Source organism: Diadema antillarum, unplaced genomic scaffold (assembly GCF_040938485.1).
Source record: "Diadema antillarum isolate AM-2024a unplaced genomic scaffold, OU_Dant_1.0 seq00000096_RagTag, whole genome shotgun sequence".
Classification (NCBI taxonomy): domain Eukaryota; kingdom Metazoa; phylum Echinodermata; class Echinoidea; order Diadematoida; family Diadematidae; genus Diadema; species Diadema antillarum.
Window position 1 is genome coordinate 360,001 of NW_027271185.1, and position 25,166 is coordinate 385,166.

At 36.7% G+C, this 25,166-nt stretch overlaps 1 protein-coding gene across 1 annotated transcript in view; it reads right to left on the bottom strand.

Annotated features, from left to right (window-relative positions):
* LOC139726680 (G-protein coupled receptor GRL101-like) overlaps positions 1-24,786 on the bottom strand; it is a 32,161-nt gene extending 7,375 nt beyond the window's left edge. Inside the window, exons 1-3 of the mRNA XM_071637667.1 lie at positions 24,764-24,786; positions 4,185-4,256; positions 3,365-3,436 (exon numbers count right to left, since the gene is read on the bottom strand). Coding sequence (XP_071493768.1) covers positions 3,365-3,436; positions 4,185-4,256; positions 24,764-24,786 — 167 coding nt within the window. The remainder of the gene's footprint in view (positions 1-3,364; positions 3,437-4,184; positions 4,257-24,763) is intronic.
* Positions 24,787-25,166: the final 380 nt, after the last annotated feature.

The following is a 25,166-nucleotide window of genomic DNA, read 5'->3' on the forward strand; positions in this document are numbered from 1 at the left end:
ACTTTGGCGATTTTAAAAGAGTCTTGGGGTTGTTATAGATTTGTCTTTAATCATAAAAATCGGTAGATGATCAGATATGTCTGAATAAAGAATGCCGTTCGTGCAGGTTTCAGTAATGACATTAGACAGTATATTATCTATTAATTTTTTACTATGGGTGTTATTGTTTATTCTGGTGGGTTTATTGATGTGGGGATGCAGTGAGTTGGAAAGTAATATGTCATGAAAATGGGTGGGTTGTAATAAATCTATATTGTAATCTCCCATCAAAAAAAAAATGATTTTCTCTCTCCAAGAATTTCATTAGCACATTGATCGAAATTGTCAAAAAAAGATTGAATATCATTTTGCGGAGGACGGTAGATGGTACCAACTATAATATTTTTCTCATTGTCATTTAAAATTTCAATAAATAAGCTTTCTGCTCCTTGAATATGCAAATCAGTTCGAATTCTGAACTTAATTTGATTATTAACATACATGGCAACCCCACCTCCTATGCCATGCTTTCTGTCATTACGAATAAAATTGTAATTGTCAATGCCAAACAGGTCCGGGGAATTGGAGTGCAACCATGTTTCGGTAATTCCTATAACGGAAAATGGAAAATCATTGAGAGAATTTAGAAATAATTCAAACAATTCAAAGTTTCTATTCAAACTCCTTGAATTAAGAGGAATTAAACTAAAATTAGCACAAATCTGATTTGCCTTATTGACAAAAAATTGACTGTTAAATTCATTAATAGTGAAATACTGACTTGTGTGGTTGACTAGCTGTTGGTCATCTATTCCAAAATCAGAATCCATTTACAATGAGTAACATTACGTGATCGCAGCATATCTGGTGCAACGGGAAGTGTAGTGCACATCGTATACACGGGGTGTATACGATGAGGTGCATCGGTGCGTGTTGTGCTGTAACAAACTATAGAGGAGCGCTTGAAATGAAATTATTGACATGATCTACAGGACTGCAGAGCATAGACACACAAAAACACAAATTCAAATAATATGCTACACTTTAGGGGTGACCTAGCAAGTAGTGTGACTTACACATAATGAAAAATAAACAGTATCATTATGTCAATACAACCTCCTTTCTGAAAGGAATTTGTCATTTTGACAATATTCTTGTCTGACATTAGATTGAGTCGAGATGGAATCGGGTGAAAGAAAAGAGGAAGAAATAAAGACAGACTCCAGAAAAAGGGGGGGTGGACAAGAGAAATCTGGTTTCGGTATAGCCGTGTATATAATGCGGGTAGAGAAGAAAGGGAGGATATGAAGGCAGATACCGGAGGGAAGATGAGAATCTGAGAGCTATATAGGGTAGGATACGGGTAGATATGACATTAAGCTGTGAAGACAAAGCATGAAAGAAGAGAAGAACTGGGCAGAACTGGTTGTGATACAGATTTGCATCGTAAAGATGCAGTTGTCGTTTACATGGCATACATCATCATTTTCTTTCAATTTTGCAACAGCAAGATCAATCCCATATCTCTTCCAATTCGGCCGTCAGATGGTAAAACGGTCTAACTCGAATTTATTATTTTGACTTTTTGAGGTAAATTCACTTTCCGGGACATGTTAGGGTGTTATTTCCAATGGTGCTATCGAGAAAATCCCATCATGTCTTGTTTTAGAGATAATTTCCGCTATCTTGGTACTTTTTTTTGTATTTTTCCTTCAGATTTGATGGTAAAACAGTCTATCTTTGAGTTAGCCCATTGTCGGTAATATCGTTTGGAGGTAAAACGAGCTATCTTTTACATAAACCATATAACCTTCTTCAATCTTTATGTGCCACGTTCGCACGTCCGACTCAGTCGACGGCGTGCCAACTTCGCTTATTCTGCTCAATACAAAGCCGCCAAGACCGATTGATAAACCACTAATTACTGCTAATCCCACGGCACAATGAAAGCATTTCTCGTGCTTTTGTTCCTCTCATATACGGCTTGTATTTTATGTGGTGATCGACTATCAAGCGATGTTCCCAACTAGATTTGCTCATACATTCTAAGTTTCTGTCACGGTTTTATGTGCAAAAGTCATGCCTTTACAGTAATGTAGCAACTGGTCATTCAAATTAAAATTGAAAATAGAGTCGTCATACAATTTATATCGAAACAAAGCTTGGCATTTCTCTTTACCTTTGCCTACTATTATGCCCATCTTAACAGAAATTTGTAGAAGTTATACAAATTGGAAAAACATACTTCTTTCTCAAAGCATGACTACCTTCGTGTCTCAGAATAACGTGGCAAACAGGGCGTTTCCACCATGGCACATAAAGAGTTAACTGAGATTTTATAAGTCATCGCTGTCAGATGGTAAAATGGTCTATCTTTGAGTTAGACCAGTTTACATAGTTTTTGTGGTCAATCTAGAAGATAGACCATTTTACCATCTATGATGTGTAGCGGGAGTGTATACATGTGCTGTGGTCAAACAGTCTATCTGCACAAAAATCTCATTTATTTTATAATTAACACCCCAAATAAGCACAAAATTCTTCAGTTATCAGTGTTTAATATGCTTCTTCTTGTCCCATTGCTAAAAATGCATTATACCCATCTCCTAAAAAAGCTCAAACCTCTAAACTTTAAAGTCATTTTTCTCAGAACAGCAATTTTCGAGATACATTGTAGACCGTTTTACCATCTGACGGCCGAATTGAGTAAAGTCAAATTTCCTATACACAGCTCATAACAAATGCAATTGACCACATATGCATGAATTACTGTGAAAATCTGTACGCATAGAGCGATATACTTTTTGCGGGATATATTATTCTTTCTTGTAAAATTTCAGTTGAACAAACTCTACTGTGTATCTTTTCTGAATGTCATTTACTAGTCATATTCATTTAATTTTGATTCGAAATGTACTTCATTTTACAGATAAAAGAATAAAAGGAAATAAATGTATGTCACACATGTATATCCATATAAATTTCTGTTTCGGTAGTCATAGTAGACCTCTAAATAATGTTATTCGAATAGTTTGTCTGTTTTGATAGAATTGTAAATTTTAAGAATATCATGTTATGAATCGTATTCGATTAAAAGAAACTCATCTCAGAATTTAATTCTTATAAACTGATGAATCGGTAAACAAGGAAAATATGATGTTGTCGCTGACAATGATCTTTAATATAATTTATGGTATAATGTTAGCAAAATCATAATAATCGTCCGAAATCAATTGTGGTTTTCATGTACATCCAACTTCAAATCAAGTGAGCTTAGAGTAGCATTTCTAATATAGTGGAATGGATATTAAGTAACAATGGGATGAGCACAACAAAAAGTAATACAAATGATGGAAATGTAATTCTAACGAGACTTCCAACTTACAAAATGTGTAAACGCTTCAGGTCAAAGAAAACCTCTGCTGAAATGACAAGACCTGCATTTCCTGACACATTCCTGCAATGAAGCCAAACATACAATCAAAAATGTAGTTACATTTTAAGAATCTCCGTTACACGTCCAGTGATGCAAGTCTGTACACATTTCATTAGGCTTAGCATTGTTACACAATACATTACATAATTTCATTGGTAACATTTTCGCCAATGAGTGTGTACAAGATGCATTTTAAGTCACCATCTTTCATTGTCCTTGATATGAATACAACCATAATCTAATTCGTGAGGTTATATATATATATATATATATATATATATACATAATCTTTCTATCTGTAAAATTTAAACACTCTTTGTGTTTTTCGGCTGAATCCGTCATCACAATTCTTTCTTCGTTTGTGAGTTTAACCTTAACCATCTTAAATACACGCGTCGATTTTCACTGCTTTACCGAAAGACATTCATCTTCAACATAAACAAAGGTGGCAGTTTTACAGGAAATTACCTCATATTGATTCACGAATGCACTGATACAATGTCGGTCTTTTTAATAGCATGACCACGATATGATGATATAACTGCATCAACCTAACAGTAAATGTGATCATCAATTATTTCAGGTATATTAATTGACTTTCAAAGGAAACTCTAAACCTTAGTTTAAATATGAAATGAGAATGCATTCTCCTTTTGTTTTGTACTCTGTAGATGTGCTTACTACACTGTCAGACGTAGTAAGCTTTTACTCTTTTATAACCTCTGTTGGTCTGCAGGTTGATCTTTTGAATTTACTGGGATCAACTTACAGAAAGCGTAGATTCCTGGCGATCTCAAAGGCACCTGCCGGAATGGAACCAAGATCAGTTCTCGAAATATCCCTGTTGAAAATCAAAAGAATACTTTCAAATGCTTTAAATGTCCATTTGTACAGACCTTTTTTTTCGAATCAAGAAATCATGAATTGTCCACAATACGTTGGGAAGGCAAGTCTCGGATGAAGTAAATGTATGCCCTCATAGTCTGCAGTAGCCAGGAATCTGGTCTTCAAAGGTGAAGCACGTTTTAGAGAATTACAGCAGCAATCGTATTTTTGTTGTTGCCCGTTTGAGAGATAAATGGTCGAGTCCCTATTGAGTCGCGGTCGTTGTAATTGCTTGCACATATCAGCAATCTGCATACATCGACAACATCGACAAATCACCGAAATAAAGATACAAGTGAAGCTTTTACAGTGACCGTGAGTCACAAAACCAATAAAAAAGTATCGGATACTACTTTTACAGATTTAACATGACTAAGAATATTATTTCCTGAAGTTAAGGAGCATAAGATGAGTTGAAGATTATTATTATTTTTTTTTTTGGGGGGGGGGCAGTTTTTCAAACCATTTTTTTTAAGAATAAGGTGAATGTGGCGTTTAGATTATCTATCGCTTGAAAATCTGCACACATTTCTTATGTCCATTTTTGATAACTGTAGAACGGGTAGCTCTAGTGCATCAAAAGTAGGTATTAGTCAGGAATCTAATACACCTAATGAGTGTGGACATTTTCGTCTTAATCTGATAATCTCTTCATTGTGATTGCAGCAGAATTTTTCAGCCACGTTTTCCCCTTTCAATGTTCGGGGCACAACACCGTGAGAGTAAACACTCAAATATGCCCTAGATTTCGCAGTCTCTCTCTCTCTCTCTCTCTCTCTCTCTTCCTGTAAACAGTTTTCCAGAGTGTACATTTTCTTCCGTTATCTAGATCGGTAACACGAGTAAGGGAATGCCGTTTTGTATCCATATAGATTTGCGATGACTGGTCACATATCCACGTCTTAAGAGAGGGCTTGGGACTAAGCTAAAGCCAAAGTTAAAAGTGCAAACCTGCATAAACGAAGAGAGTTTCAGTGCTCGCTTTAATGGACATGAACCATGGGATGATCGATTTATGCGTACGAGTTTTCAAAGATATATATTTATAGTGGAAAAGTGAGCAAAGAAAATGGGATTCCATCGGGAATCCCGATGGAATCCCATTTTCTTTGCTCACTTTTCCACTAATAATTTATATTCTTTCTGGTCAGTTTATTCTGTCTTTATTTGTTACAAACTCAAAAAGCTGCATCACTTCGGTGATCCCTCGCATTTATCCCCAAGTTGAATTATCCTTCGGGTTTATGCCAGGTTCAAGTGTGTGCGTGTGTGTCACACACAAACACACTGCTATAGCTTCTGACCACCCGAGCATTGAGAATTAAGGGTTTCTGGGACGAACACTGCACTAGGGCTTTCTATAGCTCAGTCGGTAGAGCACCGGTCTGGCAATCCGGAGGTCTCGGGTTCGTATCCCGATGGAATCCCATTTTCTTTGCTCACTTTTCCACTAATAATTTATATTCTTTCTGGTCAGTTTATTCTGTCTTTATATATATTTATACTTACAATTCACGGAGATTATAGTACTTTGATGGCCAGATAAAACGCCATTGGCTGCTAAGAGATCATCTGATGAATTCGAAATTTTCAGAAAAGCAGTTTCACGATCAAGATGAACCACTCTGAAAGGTAGAAGCGAGATGTCACCACAGTTAATACTTAAAGTGCAGAATTTGATGAGAAAAAGTGTTAAGCGCCATTTCTAGACAATATCTCGAGACCATCACCAGATAAAACAAACCAATTCTCTGTTTATTACCTCCGCCAAGGGAGGAGGTTATGTTTTCGTTACCGTTTGTTTGTTCGTTAGCTAGTTTGTCCTTGTGCAGAATAACTCAAAAATTAGTTATTGGATTGAGATGAAACTTGCAGCAAATTTGGAGAATGGCACAAAAAACAAACGATTAACTTTTGGTAGTGATCCGACAATTTCTGGCGAATTTATGAAGGATTTTTGATATTTTGGCAGGTAGGGTCAATGAACTTGGGAGCTCAGGCTGCGCGTATTTGAGGTTTGTATGCGCGCACTAACGTGCGTGCTCTAGTTTCTGGTAATAAGCAAATAATCAACGTTGGTGAAGGTGATGGGACAAGCTATCACTTCCGAGGCGATCTGGATGTAGCTATCTTTCCGAAGCGCAGCTGAGGAAAGATAGCGTACACATTCAGATCGCCGAGGAAGTGATAGTTTGTCTCATTGCCTGAAACTAAAAGTTGATTATTTGCTTTATATTCCACATCTACGGTCCTAGAAATTTCCAGCTGTCTTTAGGTATCCTTAGGGCTTAGGCTACGTGTGTGCGTAGATGACAAAAACAATGAATTTGCTGCGCGCACCGCGCGGCACCGAGGTGAAATTGCGTTGCACTGTGTACTATCAAGTGACCTAGTTAAATGATAGTCCACAGGAAATAAATTAAAATACGCTGAATAGAGATGCACAAATTTCTACGTAATGAATGCAATCTATTGTGACATCTTAAACCGTTCCTTCCGCAATTCTCTGAGTGCCTTTTATGCCCCCAAACGAGATTCTTTTTGCCCGTCGACTGAGAGGCCGACAGGTTGGTAATCCACCTGTGTGAAGGCAGTCAAGCTGTACATTGTATCCCCCTTTCCACGGTCAACTACATATGCCAGTGAACAATGGAAATATCCATCGGGTGCGAGGTATGAATAGAGCGTGCGCTGATGAGCTCATCGAATCTTTTGTTCTACACAAAACCAGGCACCTGATTGGGGTGACTGGGGTCAGCGAACCCCAAAAACTAACTGATCTCAGCCTTCATCGCTATGTACATGTTCGTACGAGTTTACAGCAGAACAAGTGGAAACTAAACCAGTAAAAAGGTAAATAATACTGTGAAATACGTATTTTTCAAACAGAAGAAGAACAAATGCAGCTGACAGAATAAACTCTGATCTTGTTATCAAACCCACTTTTCTGGGCATTTTAACACAAAGAAACATGAATTTAAGCAGGCACTCTTCTCTTCATCTTGGGAACCTGGTATACCAGGTTCCCGTATATCAGTTACTCCCACCACTGACGGGAGCCTGGTATACCAGGTTCCCGTAAGGAACGGGTTAACATAGAATCTATGTTAACGCGATCTTCTCAATTAGAAATAAACGCTAGTTAGCAGGCGCCCTGTATTGCTTATGCTCATGACGTCATACACATAATATTTAAGTTGCTCCTCATCTGGTACGGTACGTAATACGTAGTACAAACTTTGTTCTTAGCAATAATTTCAAGTCTGACAGTACAAGGCATACATCTGTCTGCTGATATTATTAAACATTTTGTAAGAAATACAAGCTGTGAAGTGTAATACAAAATCGAATGTATTATACTGCACAAGTATAAAATCACTGAGTAAAGTTTATACGGTGCCAAATGAAAATGTTATTCTGTTGACTTTTATCTTCCTCTCTATTATTTTCTATCTGTCTGCTTGGTTAATTATCTGCTTGGTTAATTATGGGCGGATGAGCTGCCAGGCAGCCAACGGCCATGGTGAAAGAGACCAAGTCGGACTCAACGACCAATAGTTGTTAGACTCTTCAGGGCGCGCCACTCCATATTCTGTGGACAGCGGTCGAAGGTTACAGCTATAATCCATATATCAGGGGAGGCAGGCCTCTTCAGCCCAGTTAAGCAACCTGCATACGAGAAGGACACTCCGATGTAAAACCTACGACTCAAGAACCTCGCTGCTACGTCCTAGCTTGGCTACAGCACACGAACCTTGGGTGTAAAGAGTGGGGTCAGTACTGCGCACACTGCACTCCACTTATCAAAGACATTATACATTGTATAGCAGATCCTCTTTTGTTTTTATATAACCTTTCACTACAATCTGGTCAAGTACCATCTAAAATGAAACTCGCAAAGGTGACTCCAATATTCAAGAAAGGAGACAAATTATGTATCAGCAACTATCGCCCAATATCTTTGTTAACTTCGTTATCAAAAATCTTAGAGAAAATTGTTCATTCAAGGACAGCTACCTTCCTTGAATCTCACAACATCATATCTGACTCCCAATTTGGCTTTAGAGAAAAACATAACACAACTCATGCCATTCTAAGTTTAATAAATACCATATCAGCTTCAATCGAAAAATCCTGTCATACTATCGGTTTGTTCTTAGATTTTTCTAAAGCATTCGATACTATAAATCACGACATTCTGTTATACAAACTTGCGCACTATGGTATTAGAGGTAAGGCTCTGGAGTGGTTCGAAAGTTATCTTTCTGGAAGAAAGCAATTTGTTACCATTGATGGATATAATTCGTCTACGGTACCAATCACGTGTGGAGTTCCCCAAGGAAGCCTTCTTGGTCCACTGCTATTCTCTATTTATGTAAATGACATTCGATGTTCTTCGAGTGTTCTCTCTTTTATCCTTTTTGCTGATGATTCAAACGTATTCTATACTCACAGTGATCCTAATAAGTTAGTAGAAGTTTAAATGTAGAACTTACTCATGTAACAAATTGGATAAAAGCAAATAGATCAACACTGATGTTTTGTTTAAAGAAAACCGTATTCTTAAGATTACTGATTTATATCGTCTTCAGCTGGGTTGTTTTATGTACAATGTAGAAATTAACGCTACTCCTGTTGTATTTAAGGAAATGTTTCGAAAAAGTAATGTTATACATAATTACTCAACAAGGTATGCGAATGATTATCATCTTCCTAAAAATAGAACTAGTTTTGCAAACAGAAATTTCATGTTTACTGGTCCTAAGCTTTGGAATTCCTTTGATCGTTCACTAAAACAAGCTCAGAGCTTGAATAGTTTTAAGTATAAGCTAAAAAATGTGTTTCTTGATAAGTATTAATAAACAGTTTTATGGTAACAAAACGTATGTATATTTAAATCAATGTTTTCTAGAAGTACTTCCATTAAGTATACTCGGAAGGTTATCTTCTGTTTCATTCGTTATTCTAATGGTACACTGTATATAATGTACACTGTAAACACTTCATACATGAACTTGTGCTTTGTAACATATACATGACTTGTTTGTATATCCATAGTACGGTTCATGTGCCCATGTAAATAGTGTATATATGGTGTTTTTGTTATTTCACTCAGCCTTATCTTTGATATCATTTTGTCTATAGTCTGTAGGGGGACTACATTTAACAAGCAGTGCTTCTAAGTAGTCCCCTTCACATTTGTATATGGTGTTATTCTATCTCAGAATATCACTATAATATATATATATATTATATATATATATATATAATATATATATATATACATATATATATATATATATATTATATATATATATGTAATATATATATGTATATATATATATATATATATATATATATGAAAAGTTCGGTTTCAAAAGGTACTGCATCTATAATTTCAAGTTGAGAAAGACGTGATTTTTTTATTATCATATACTGCGAGCTCAGACTGGAATGATATTCCCCCTATTATACTGATAAATGATACAACACTAAAACCACTCTCTAAGAAAATCCAGGTCCGTACATTTATTTTAATGAATTAATCATTTTTATAATTTTGTAGTTGTAGTACCTTTTAAAACCGAAACTGGATGTAGTACCTTTTGAAACCGAAATTTCACATACTAGAGATATATTCAGCGTGATGTTATGACATGTTTCGCGGATTTATTTTTCCAGCACTGGTGTTGATAGGGATGGAATTCCAGGTCAAGGGGGCCTCGGTAATTGACAATGCCCTGCCCTATTTAGCAGCAAGAATAACAAACCAATGTGCACAGCTAATGCCCTACTTCTCCCTTGCTGACCAATATGTTGAATGAATGATTGTCATTGGTCCTAGGCATTATTTTAATCAATTTTCACATGCTTCAAATGTTCTGGATCCATCGAGCATGGGGGGGGGGGGATCCATTATGCGTAAACGGTTATAGTTGGTGAGGGGTCACAACATCTCACCAGGTGATTTCTCTCTTCCCTTTTCTCCTTTTGTGTTTTTCTCATGAGCTTTATCTCATGATTTCTTTTCTTTTTCTTCTTTGTATTGATTTTTTTTGGCTATTTTTCTCTCTGTGAATTCTCCCTTCACGTGTCTCAAGAATGCTGTATTCATTATCTTTTTTTTTCAATGGAACTTCGAAGGGAAAAGGGTGGAAAAGCAGCATATAAATGTTCCATATTTTCTCAACGCTGTAATTAAATTCATTAAAGGATTTCATTCTGGTATCTGATAATCTAAAAGCTGATAAAATCAAGACCGTCGATGAGTAATATGACCACTTATACTAAACACACATTTGGTATTACCTTTGTGACATTGTCTGGGTAAAAGGTGTCATTTACAATAATGAATAATGTCATTTACAAATATGAATCTAATGTTCAAAGCTTCATGCCACTACGTAATTTCCAGCCCTGGTACTTTACATTATGCACGTATAGAATAACACAACATACCCACAGATAAAGCACTGTGGTTAGGGATGTCAGAATTCCATGCCATTGTATATATTTAACAAAGTAACTTTGCTTCAGACTAGTTGTCACACACTTATTAGCTATTAACCCATTTATATAAGGCATATTCCATACCTACGAAGTGTTTGTACTTAATTTTGGGACAATTTATGGCCCAAACTCAACACCCATGCAGTAAAGCACAGTACCGGTAACTAACAGTAATGCAGTACGTGGGACTACATAAAAGTCGTGTCATTTTTCGTGTCGCTCCGCCGTTTCTCCTTTGCTCTTGTATACTGCTTTTAATTCCTGATCCTTTTCTTGGGATGGTTTGTTTTGCCAATGAGTTCTCCTTCATTTTCCTCCATTGCTTATTCAAAATGTGATGAGTTTTTCAAGATATTTGTCAGATTTGCGTGGTGATTTTAACAGAAAGCCAAAAAGCCAAAAGCCAACTTCTATTGTTTACAAATTAAGTCAGTGGACAGTGGTAGAGGGTCAAGTCAATGCTGATCTCTGATTGGTCAATTTCCCGATGATGTCATTGGAGTGGATGTAGTTCCTTTTGAAACCGAACTGATTCTTAAATGTAATTTTTAAACACTTTTGGTTGGAAATTAAGCTTTTCGTTAGTATAGGTGTAAAGAGGCCGTAAAAATGATTACATCAACATTGCAACTGAGCTCCTCATATATATATATATATATATATATATATATATGTGTGTGTATGTATTATACTTTTACATTATTTTACACAGATTCTCGAATCTATCCGAAGCGGACTAGGCTTTCCACTCCATGGCACCCCCACGCATTCCTCAAGCATGTAAACTCCTATATAATTTGTTTATTTTCTCAAATATACGATAAGGTTATCGGTAAATTCTTTGATTTCATTGTATTTGTTCAAAAAAACTGTGATGTTTTTTGTTCGAATACATGACCTTTTCATTCGGGTATAATTTTTATAGATAAAAAGCACATAAAATCAAACTGAACTGAACTAAAACAAAAAAAGCATGACAAGGTGAATGCATCGGCTAGTCGTTTATCACAAAGGGGCTTTGCGAACATAATTAATTCAAACCAATTCATTAGCTTGAATCATAACGATTACAATTTTAATGAACTTGTAGTGATACACTCTTCCTCTTGAAACAAACACACGCACACATGTACACAAGGGAATGGATCCAGGACAACTCGCCCTCGAGACACGTCGCCCCGAAGACAGCTCGCCCTCGTTTTTCGAGGGCGAGTTGTCTTGGGTCCGAGGGCGAGTTGTCTCAAGTGGCGAAGCTTCGAAGGAATATACCTCGAATGTTTGATTTAATTTCAGACAAATAAAAGCTGTTTAAAATGATTTTGCATTTATCTGCCTAAATTACATTTAAGAATGCACACAGTTTCTATTTTCTCTGATTAAAATCATTCTTAAAATGAAATTTATGGCATTTTGTTATCCCATTTTCCCAGCCCTGAGATCGCTAGAATTGCAGAATTGTCCATGCCCAATTTGACCTCGCCCCCATATTCTTCTTGGCAAACTGCAGTAAATTTTTCGATTTTGAATGCACCTCTGACTCTTAGACTTCATTTATGATTCAGGTTTGTATTATTGATTAATGATGCTAGATAGTAGGTTAAATTCAATTAATATTTCACTGTCTTCGTTTATTCAGCAAAAGAAGAAGAAGATACGATCTTGCCCTCGCCTCTTTTTCTCCCGCTGGCGCGGCATATATATGTATTAGTTTGCCGATGAGAATTAGGGGGGGGGGAGCTCAGATCGGGCATGAATGATTCTGCAATTCTTGCGATCTCAGGGCTGGGAAACGCGATAACAAAATGCCATAATTTCCATTCTAAAAATGATTTCAATTGGAGAAAATAGAAACTGTGTGCATTCTTGAATTTGATTTAGGCAGACAAATGCAAAATCATTTTAAGCAGCTTTTATTTTGTCTGAAATTAAATCAAACATTCGGCGCCAAAGGGAATATACTACATTTATGACCTTCCTGTGACATTTGAAATTGGTACTCATGACAATGGCGTTATATTTAACCATAAGAGCACCACGTGCTTTTTCCGTGCAGTATCGCAGTATCAGGAAGTTTGTAAAATGTATTGAACATGGGATCAGACTCTTGTCTATTGTTTAGGTCTGTCGGATGTAACCGATAATATAGACCCCTACCTTCTCTTCCACCTGCTCCATTCCCACCCCCCCTCCACATAAGGAACATGGTTAAGGTTAAAGTCAAATTGAAGAGAGTAATGGGCATCAAAAGTGACAATGTCGCCGAAAGAAACAGCGATCAGGTTATCATGTGTTTGATAAATAGCCGTCAACTTGTACTTTAATAGTGTGCCACAGTAATACTATGTGAACTACAATTTTCAGATCTAAAGATTTTTCATTCATATATTTGTGTTTACATGTGTCTGCTCTCCCACCTCTCTCTCTCTCTCTCTCTCCCTCTCTCTCTCGCTTTCTTCTTACGTGATACGAAGCGAATTTTGCCGATTACAATTATTTGATGTGACGTTCAATTCAACGCTTGTGTGGCATGCACCAAGTTAAGAAAAATGTTAACGCACAAACAAGTACCACTAGACACAGGAGTAGAACATATGCCTCCAGCTCCGGAAAACACACACACACACATGTCACATTGTGCAGCTATGAGACGCTACACACGGAGCGGTTTAGTGTGACACTGCTAACGATAGTAACAGCGCGAAGGCCTTTGAAAAAAAAAAATCTACGAACACACTTTCATGGAACATATTATGAGTTTACCGACTACTCAACGCAAAGAGAAAGAGGTATATGTTTCGTTATTGGTTCCTAGAGTCACATAACCTCCTCGTCATGAAGTGGCAATAACACGATGTTAAGTTGCTCTGAGCTGTGTAGCGACTGCAGCAACGCCATTAGCTGAGCACTTTTTGAAATTGGGAGAAGAAAGATTATCATTTATCGTTTCCTTTGTCAGATGAAAGAAATAGGGAAAATCTAGTGACGCGTTTTCTCTATTCTCCAATTCAAACTCCGTGCAAATGCAAATATGGGAGAGTCAAACTTTTCACAGTCAACTTAGCCTACGAGGAGACAAGAACGATTCTTCAAAACGAATGAAGTGAGTCAACCTTTCGCGAAAGGAGCATTCATATATTTTCGCTCTCCCTGTTGATGTCAACAATGTAAGACAGAGTCGATCACTGCGTCCAAAAACATCCAAGGCATTACTTTCTAAAGAATACTAGTAAACATCACTGGCTTTGCGAAACCGTGGTAACTTCATCGACTTTTGCGTTTATAGTTACCACAGAGAAGTTACTTTCATTTTAACGTGGGATCACGTGTTTATATCACCTATCCCATCCAACACCAGGAACCTATTGTATCTTCTTGCGTTGCTACCTTTCAGTGGTAAAGACGAAACTCGAATGTTAGTATTACGCTACTGGAAAGTTTTAGTGACCCTGGCAAGTCAACACAACAGGTCTTCATTCAGCAAGGGGATCAGACGGATCATGCATGTACTCGGCAAAGGTACTTGGTAACCACTAAATAACACCACCTTGGCATTGAGTAGACATATCTTATTATCATCGGTACGTGTTACTTCATTTCTATGATATTCAAAGTTTCATATCTACTGTTGATTGTGTAGTTGCTTTATTGTACCTGGCTTGTGTGTTTGGGTTTGTTTTTTTTTTTTTGTTTTTTCAATTTCAATCAGTTTTCTGAATTGTATTGCATATCCCGCACAGTGAATAATCAATGGGAACTAATGCCATGTGTTAACTAGTGTAAATTATAAAATTGAATCTGAATTTGATTCTCAGCCAGAAATTTGCAAAATAAATCGTTGTGTTAATGTTGGACACTTCGAAATTTTGATAGTAGGCCTACTTTCCTTTTTTTAGCATAAGTCTGTTGTGTTTGATTTTTAATCCACCCCCAGAGATCAACAGAGCTAATAACTCTTTATTATAAATGTGCGTGTGTGTTTAACTTTTTGTGTGTGTGTGTGTGTGTGTGTGTGTGTGTGTTTTGAGACTTTATGACCTTGCTGTGACAGAAGCTGTTGTTACTTGTGTAAGAAATTTAAAGATTAAAATGTTTCATATCACTAAAAACGTGAATTGTAACCAAACGTTACAATCAAACATAATTATCTTACAAATTACACTTAAAACTATACACATTGTTCAACAGCAAACGTACGTTTTTAAAGATATACATTTATATGCTCTCTAACTTCATTAAACTGAGATGAGGAACGATTCTAAAATTAGATTGAAAATCCCAATCTGATGGATTTAGAAGTCAGCCTAATTTCTAGGTCTAATTTTGGATTAGACCCTATTAAATGTCAATCTCATAGATTTAATTAAAATCTATAAGGAATTTAGAGAGTACACACATACTGATAGACAGACAGACAGACAGACAGAGATAGGAGGGGGATGAGACACCGTGTGATATTTAAATTTCACAAATATTTTGCCCATAAGGCACAAATAAGAAATAAACGAGTAAATACACTTTGCATTTCTGGTGTAGAGTGAGGCTAAGGTGCTAGGATGTTCCAAAAACACAAAGTACTCGTAAAAAAAAAGAGAGCACTATATTTTGTGAAAGAAATAGATACGAAGAAATACTAAGAGGGGAGAAAAGTGTTTTGTCGTTACATGGTGAGCTGTATAGCTGTCGAGATTGAAGTTTTGAATAATTGATCTATAATGGCTCATGTTTAATAAGACGCTCTTCAAAGCTGAGACTAAGAAGTAAAACCCTAATGAGGAAGGAATAGGGTCAATGTGTGCCATTGGGTATTATCGATGTTCTTCGCTACTTCTTCAATTAAGGAAAACTTGAGATGAAAGTTGTTACCGGAGTTCCTTGTTTTGATCGCTCTCAATGTGACTGAGCTCGTATTGGCATTCCTCTCAAATTCAAAGCAGACGTTATATAGGCGTTGCTTCTTTTCCCACAGCGAAAAAAAAATTAAATCTATTAAAGTTTATTTAGTCTCATCCCCAATTCTAGACAATTTCATGCTTCCCACCTTGCTGACATTATTTAATTTCCCACAGAAAAAAAAAACGTCCTAAACCTCTCATGAAAACTTATTTGTTAGACGTTTCTAAGGGAAATAAGGAATATAATAACTCAAAAACCTCAATCCTATAATATGCCTTGAGAAAAACTAATACACACCATTTAAAAGTACACAAACGAACTCCATTAATCTGATTGCTAAAATTAGCATCATGACACCGACTCATTTATGACAAGACCTCTCTGTACAGTCTGCTCATCATCCTGTACAGTAGCCGCAGTTATTATGACTTACTGCTTTTCTAATAACATGTTCATCCCCACATTAATGTTTTCAAGTATTACCCTATTATATATCATTTTATTTGTCGAGCAGGTTGACGTGATATTTACTCGTTGCTCAGCAAGACATGCTACTGGTGCATTATGTATCTTTGCTACCAAATGGATGTAAACGTGGAGGGACGAACGGTGACTAATTGTACACTGGACATAGGTACGAGTGGACGTCACAAGCTCGACACGTACCACAAGTCGTACAGCCCATGAGTCACACTCTGCCCACTAGTCATACAGCCCACGAGTCATACAGCTCACCAGTCACATGCACAGCCCACTTTCCAGACAGTATAGCGAACACGATAGAAAAGCTCTACTTCAACTAAGATAAGATCTCGAGCTATACGGTCCACGAAGGAGACACTAAGTGTATGTAAATATATAAGACCCATGAGCTCGACACTTGCCCCCACCCCCCCCCCCCAAAAAAAAAAACAAAACAAAACAAAACAAAACAAAACAATAAGAGCTCGACATTACACAGCGGGGCTTGATTTACATAGAATCGAGCTCCTTGGGCTGTTTTTTTTTTCTTTCTTCTTCTTCTTCTTCTTTTTCTTCTTCTTCTTCTTCTTCTTTTTCTGGTGTCGATCTCGTTGGCCGCATACGTTCACATAATTATACTTTCATATACACATGAATTGATTGTTATGCGCCGTAAGTCTTACATGACATTATTGTATAGAATCCATTCACTGATGATACACGAGCATTCTATTTGAATGGCAAAATTACGGGGGATTTTTTTTTCTTCTCTTTTCTGTTCCTTCCTGACCTTGAAACAGAAACGGCATAAAAAACAATGCAATCTAACAAGTGTACAATAGAAATATCTTTCAAAACAAAACAAAACAAATGCTCCCCACGGTCATTAGGGCTTGACAGTCACGAGTGTGCAGTCTTGCCTGGCGACACACAACATTCATGACTGTTTCGCAGGTCCTTCGCCGGCTGATGAATATATCAATGGGCGTGAACTATCACTGGTATTACTTTGCCAGGACGTTTTGCATGTTTCTTCTCCGTCCAAGCAAAACCACTCCTATTTTCTTTGCACCAAACACTTTTGGCATTAGATAATATGTTGACCATCTCAAGTTGAAAATTGACCAGTTATGTGGGACAATGCTCGCGCTTCAATGATAACGGTAAAATAAGTAAGAATATGAACATTTGGGGAAAACTATAAAATCGGACGTATTCTGTTGGTAAATTCCCATTTAGAAAATAGTCGCCGAATGGAACAGACCTCTAGCGATTAAAGATTTGGATAAATTTAGCATATGACGTACTTTCGTCAGAAAACAGGGTAGCTGTGGCATACTGGATAAGACTCTCGACTCCCAATCGGAGGCCCGAGTTCGATTCCCACCCAGTGCTTACGTCCTTTCGACAATATGTTTTCACCTACAATGTCCCTCTCGACTCGGGTGTTTAGATGGGTACCTGACAACGCTGAGATAAAAATAATGGCACGGCCCCCTGGTAGAGCACTAGCAACACTGAAGAGTCTACCCTGGATAAATACGACCTTACTATTGTTATTGTTAATATTGTTATTATAATTGTTATTATCATTATTATTATCATTATTATTATTATCATTGTTGTTATCGCACTGCAAAAAAGTCCGGTGTTAAATACTGAACACCGAGCTGGTTTTAAATTTTCGGTGCTCATTTGTGGTGCTAAATTAACACCTCCGGGTGTCATTTCCAAATTTTAAACTGTTTTTTGAAGAGTTTCTTAGTAACTGCACTTCTTGTTGATTTTTAATTTAAACAAGACGATCAAGAATTTTACATTAAAATACTAGATTTTTGAAAAAATGTGAAAATAAATTTACACCAAAGTAACAAAGTAACGAGAGGGCTTAATTGGTGCTTTTAGTTTTAGACACAACCATGTCACGTGACTACTTGCAACTCTGAAAGGAGAATCATCTCTGCGTTAATGATATTGGACTACAGCCATTTTAATGAAAGTGTAGATAAACAGGAAAATACCATAAATGATATTAGCATGTTTTATGAAGAGGTTGGAAAGAGCAATGCTGTGTAATAAAAAGGGGCGATCAATGCTGCTAATTAGGCATTAGATAAATTTCCTGGATGAAAATGACAAATAATCACCCACATTTACAGTATAATAAAAAATGTGCTCCAAGGTTCTTACTCCAAACAAGGTTCTGACTACTTGCGTGCAATAATAGCAACAGCCAAATAATATCAGCTGCGGGCCACACTGCTGACCAGATTTGACCTCGAAGGCAAAACTAATCTACTCATGTTTGCCTCGGCAGATAAGCACACCTGGGTATTAAAGCATATTACTTCACAAAGATGAACAGCTACGGACGTCAGACTTTTTAAATGACAAAACACGAAAACCCTGGAACAATACCCCATATATTTGATGGAACAACACAAGAGAACTGTTCCAGGAGTCGTAATTGAAAAAAAAAAATACAGAATGGGAACTAACCAAAACAAACAAACTAAACATATTTCCCCTGATATGCACGGAGAAAGGTTTCTAAGTTAGTTTATCATAATTCTAAATTATGCAAATCGCTTCCTGTATCTTATTTAATAATTTTAAGTTATAAATGAGCTGTAAACTGCGACTGTATTGCGAACTTGACGTTTTGGTTTAAAAAGAAATGGAAGATAATTGATTAAACCCTAAACACTTGTTTATAGTTGATACGTTATTCTACCGAATTAGCAATATGGTGTGTTTTTTTCAAGCAATAACGAAACAAACTACCGAATTAGCGTGATGGTGTGTTTTTCCTAGCAATAACGAAACAAAGCCCAAGAAAACGTACCAAATGCAAACCAAACTGGGTGGAGTAGTTATCATTGATCCAAGAAGGTATGTCTAAATTCAGTCGAATAAGAGTACGATAACATTGCGTGGATATCAACAGAAAGTGTGACTGATACAGAATACACTTGGACAAAACTTTACAGGACTGGATGATTGTCAACTTTCCTCTTATTTTGAACTCTGCACGCAAAGCACAATGCTTTGGTGTGTTCAGGCAAAGTGATCAAGACTACTTCAATTTTCATCTGAGATGAACAAGTATCAGACAGAAATATCACAAGAGTATAAGCAAATACTCTATCACATTTTGTGTGTGTGTGTGTGTGTGTGTGTGTGTGTGTGTGTGTGTGTGTAATGGTGTATGTGTGTGTGTGTGTGCCTATGCCACGTGTATCTTTCATTAGGGGAATTGATTTTGAAATATTTATAATGCACAAACCGTTGTAAAGTGTTGTCAATGATGATCCATTGAGCTATTATAATCCATTTCAAGAATGATCACTTAAAGATCACTTTAACTGATAAGTTGTTCCCTGAGCTTAAAATCCTGAAAATAAGAGAGTTTTATTGATTTCAACTTGGTCAATTTATTTCTAATTACAACTGCAACCACCTACGCAAAATATTTGACTTTTTATTTCACCGTAACAGTCAATAACATAACTATCCCACGAGACAATCCAGAGAATTTCATCTTCCCTTAGTGAGAACTGTACACACTAAAAAAACATTTTTTTTTTTTATACTGGACCCAAATTTTGGAATAGCTTAGATAATAGTTTGAAAGAATCTGTTAAGTTAATTACATTCAAATATAAACTTAAAAAGTATTTACTTTCCACAATCAAATACCAGTTCATTACGTTTATGAAAAATCCCCCATGTTTCACTTGTCCTTGAGATTTTGTCGCATGTCCACAGACCTTTTCCATTGCTTTCCTTTTCCTTTTCCATTTCTTTTTCCATTCTTTCCTGCTCCTCTTTCCTCGTTCTTGGTTTTCCAGTAAATGTGTGTGTGTATTTTCTTCATTTCTGTTATTTCTGTGTTTTGTATTGTTATTGTTGTTGTTGTCGTTATTGTTTAGTGTGACAGCGTGTATTTCTTCTCTTTTGGTCATATTTCCCTGGCATACACGGCCAAATAGTGTCTGTGCCATTTATTTGATATGTTACATATGTTATATGTTTGCATTCTAAAATCATAGTAAGTATTGTTTATAGTATGAGCATCTCGATGAGCAAATGTACAATGGTAAATAGATGAATCTAATATGAATGTATTTTATTGGTATAACAAATTGGTGCTGTCTTTGTTTTGTTTCCGGTGTTCTACGTCTTACAAGCTTGGCGTTTTAGTGGAAACTGTTTTCGGTCGTTATGATTACTTACCTCTTTTTTGTTACCCTGACAAAGTGTGCATTGTTTCTTTTTTTTATGACATCTTTCGTGCATATACTTTGTATTGTATAGTCCTTACTAGATGAATGAAAGAGCAATCGACAACTTTTACCGCTTTGAATCATTTTTTCTTTTTCTTTGTTTTTTGGTGATGCAAATAAACAAACTATTGAAATGAATTGAATTGAATAAGAGTCTATGTTATGCGACTTCGTTTACTACAGGCTTTGGTTTCGTATAAAACCAAGATAGTGAGCGTATAAACTTCATGTTGGTCAATTATCCTAAGTTTGCTTATGGGGATGGGTATAATGTCACACTGACTTGAATACGTGGTTTTCGACTCACGAGATAGAATTACCATAGCTTTATCCACTGTGTTGGAAGGAATAAAGTATACCGTCTACATCAAAATGCAAAACAACAGGTGACTCCCGTTATAACGAAGTCCTCGGGACCGGCCATTTTCTGTCGTTAGTTTTTTCTGTCATATGAAATATAAGAATATAGAGCGGATAACGTGGGTTCGTTTTAGATAACGGGAGTGCAATGTACCGGCTTTCTTTTTAGGGATAGGCATCATTATTCCCATCGTAACGAAAAGGCCGTTGGGGACTAAAGAGAGATCTCACTTGTCACAGTACCATATTATCCTTTCCTTCCCTATAGGCTCTTTCCCACTTTCATTGCTTCTCCAATTCACCGAAGGAAGGAGCAAGCTCAAAATATAACCTGAACACATCACATGCAACATTATTTAGCTACACTGATGAAAAGCTGCAGTTGTTACATAGTTATGAACATACTTTCAAGTGTTCAAGGGTTTGAATATAATATTAGCCTGCGTGAAGTCAAATCTTTGGACTGTGGTCATAGAAGAATATTTCACTGCACATATTGTGCTGATGAAATTGAATTGACAAAGAATGTAAGTCAAATACTAGGATAATTACACGGAGATGGTTATACACACACAATAGAAAAGCAAGAATAAGGCCAAGAGACTAATTTGGATCTATTGCATCGTTCGTTTGATGGACTGGCTTTTGACTAGATAAGTTGATTTCTTTTTTTTTTTTCTGGAAGGGGGTGGGGGAGGAGGAAATGAATACTTGCAATCCAGATGGACGATGAAATGTAATCGGAAGCTTATGAATCCAGTGGTAATCATTGTAGATGATTCTCATTAATGAAATAGGGAAAAGTCACTTGTACTAAGTACGTTGATACTCAAACGACTAAGAGCACCATGCGTCATATTCCTTCTGCACTTGAAGAAAGAAGAAAAGACCTAAGCTACATGACAAACGAAGCCATCAGGAAAAAAAAAAGTACATCGTGAATCGTCTCTGCGAGCGTAGGTGTGGTCAACTACACTGGTTGCTTACTAAACCTTCTTTGAAACTAGAGTTCTCGTATAGATGTATCGACGTACTGATATGATGGGGTGATTACTGTGTCCAAATACCAGTTTAACGTTGCTCTGTATTAATAAATATGTCATCGAAACAATGATTTGAGATGATGGTGAGATCTACATGGGTATAAAAACGAATAGAGTTAAACAAAACACAAAACGTTTCTTTCTTTATTACTAGCAAGGCTCCCCCCTCCCTCATCTCCAAACTGGGTAAGACAGAAAAATTGTCAACTTTCCTCTGCATTTCCCCTCTGTGCGTGCACAGAATCGCACACGGCTTCGGTATCCTCGGGTAAAGCAATTAAGGGTATTTCAATTTAATCATGTGATGCGAATCTGTAATGTATTAGACAAAAATAGCACCAAAATTATCTTAATGCAATACATTCTGCCTTTGCAAACGGATGGGCATATGGACAAAGTATAGGAGCGTTTCAAGGTGTCGTATCGTACGGGTAAATAACGGCATATCCAGCCGCGACCTCCAATTTATAGCCGTTGCTATAGTCACATTCAAAACCTCTACAGTCTAACTCTTGTCAGTGTCACTGGCAGCACTTTACAGTACTATGCTACAAATTGATTTTACAAAATTAATCTCCCTAATGAGAGATAGTTAATGTATACCTGTCGTGGACATACATCAAGCCACGTGTTCCAGGCGTCTATCGACAACAAAAAGAGATAATGAATATAGTTGTCCTATTTTTCATCAGCAACAAAAGTCCTGAAGCAATTCCCTATGCCGATAGCACGCATATCTCTCATTAGGGGGGTTGATCTTTGAGTATATGAATATAAGAACGACCCAAGTCCATGGAAGATCATTTCGAGTAAACTAAAAAAAAACTTCATATCTTTTTTATTTGTCCAATAATATTCTATTTAACTGTGATGGGAAGGCAACATTGTATATACAAATTAGAACATATATTATTATGACAATTAACATTTACATTAATTGTGGAGAGGCCATTTTGTGTGGTGGACTTGGGTCGTTCTTTGATTCATATGGACTTGGGTCGTTCTTTGATTCATATACACGTTATTCTGCTATAGAGATGGGAGAAGGATGAGAGAGGGCGCTATTATATGAATGTAAGAATGACCCAAGTCCTTCATTCTTACATTAATATAAGATTTAACGCATTCATTTCAGGCACTTCCGGGGGTAATTAGGATTTATCATTTACACACAAGATGAGTCCATGCATAAGCTACAATTTCCCATGTCAAACTAAATTTGGCCAAAAATTGGACTTGGGTCGTTCTTATATTCATATACTCATTTGTCCAAAGTGTTGCTAGGTGCTACCAGTGGCACTACTGATTATAATAATGGATGTCGTGTTTGTCGTGACGTAAGGGTTCGTTTATTTTTTTTTTCTCTCTCTCTCTCTGAATGATGACTATGCATTAGGCAACGGCTGTCAAGTTAGAGATGTAGACAAGATGTACGAAACGAAAGCCGAAAACGTTCTTACACCTTCTTAATACATATCAGGTATAGCAAACACAATGACTTAATGAGTGGTGTCGGAAAACTTTAAAACTTTGTCGTCACTTTAAACCACCAGAGACTCTGACCTATAACCAGTGGGAAAGAAAAACACATGCCAATTTAACCAGATGATGATAAAATCACTTTCTTCATTGGAAATACAGACATAAGAAGTTGAATAAAATACAGTTGAATGATCTAAGGTAAATCATATGTATGAAACGAGTCCATACGCATCGTTTGGACATGTGAAATTACTCCAACTATTATCTTGCATCACTTTGTATTGGGTTTTCAGAAACGTTGGACTTTGGGCATTCTCATATTCAGATATTCCAACAGTATGTAATATATATATATACGATTGGTATCGAATTCTTTCCCGACCATGGTGGGTTTTTTTTTTCCTCGTCAGTAATATGGAGAGCTTTTTCTTGTTGTTTCAATACTTTGGGTGTTCAGGCCCATACCTTTTAGGCACGTTTAGATGCACAAAAATGATCCATGATCCATGATTATCTTTACAGCTCTTGTATTCCCTTCACAGGTGACTAAGGTGTGCGAAGATCGATTGAATAGGCATCCATCACTGAATAAGAAGAAAGCACAGTGTAAAAATAACCGTAAAAAAGAGATGCTACAAGAAATCACTATGAATTACATACTGATGTGAAAGACCCTTGAGTGCCATGAGAATCTGTTGTGAGAAATGAGTCATATTTTGATTATGCGTACAAATATTTTTCACGCCAAGCGTAATTGAAAAGTCGGATACAACATTGAATAGGACCTATATTAAGTTCTTTCTATGTAAGTATAAACCAAGAAGAGGCAATCCGTTTCCATCTTACCTACACAAGTAACATTATGATTCGGCTTGTTCTCATTTTGTTTTCCTTTTCTTTTTATATTTTGAATTGACTGTTGTGCTTATTTTTGCAGTATATCTAAAAAAAATAGTAAAGGAATGTGAAATTACAATTCCATACACCTTACTTAATCAATGAATGCTCAAGTTCGTGAGTTTCTGCAGTTGTTAGAACAGGCTAGTCCTAGTCCTTCGGCTGTTATTTCTTTAACTGATGAAATCGGATTTGTTTTACGTGGCTGTTTAAAAGAGCAGTGAAAGTTTATAATGTGCCATTGCGTGAACGACGGCTTGAAGTCCACTCCGTCATGTCTGTAGGACGGAAACATTTTTTTCTTCCACGGTATCATAAGTGTTATGGGATCTCGATTTTATATGCACCTGTTCTGCATGTTGTTCGTTCGCAAAGTACGTGACAAAACCTCTCTAACTCTTGTCATTACAAGCATGAGGATCAGGGGGTTGTCACTGGCAGCACTTTACAGTACTATGCTACAAATTAGTTTTACAAAATTAATCTCCCTAATGAGAGGTAAATGTACATGTATACCATATTGGACATACATCAAGGCACCTGTTCCAGGCATTTTTCGACAACAAAAAAGGGATAATGAATTTAGTTTTCCTCTTTTTCATCAGAAACAAAACTCTGGAAGCGATTCCTTATGTCGATACCACGCATATCTCTCATTGGGGGGGGGGGGGGTGATCTTGAGATATTCATTTGTGCAAAGTGTTTACAAAAGGAGATGCTACCAGAAATCACTATGAATTATATACCGATGTGAAAGACCCGTGAGTGCTTTGAAAGTCTGCTGTGAGAAATGAGTCATGTTTTGATTATGCGTACAAATATTTTTCCCATCAAGCGTAATTGAAAATTAGGATACAACATTGAATTGGACCTGTATTAAGTCCTTTCTACGCTAGTATAAACCAAGAAGAGACGATCCGTTTCCATTCTTCC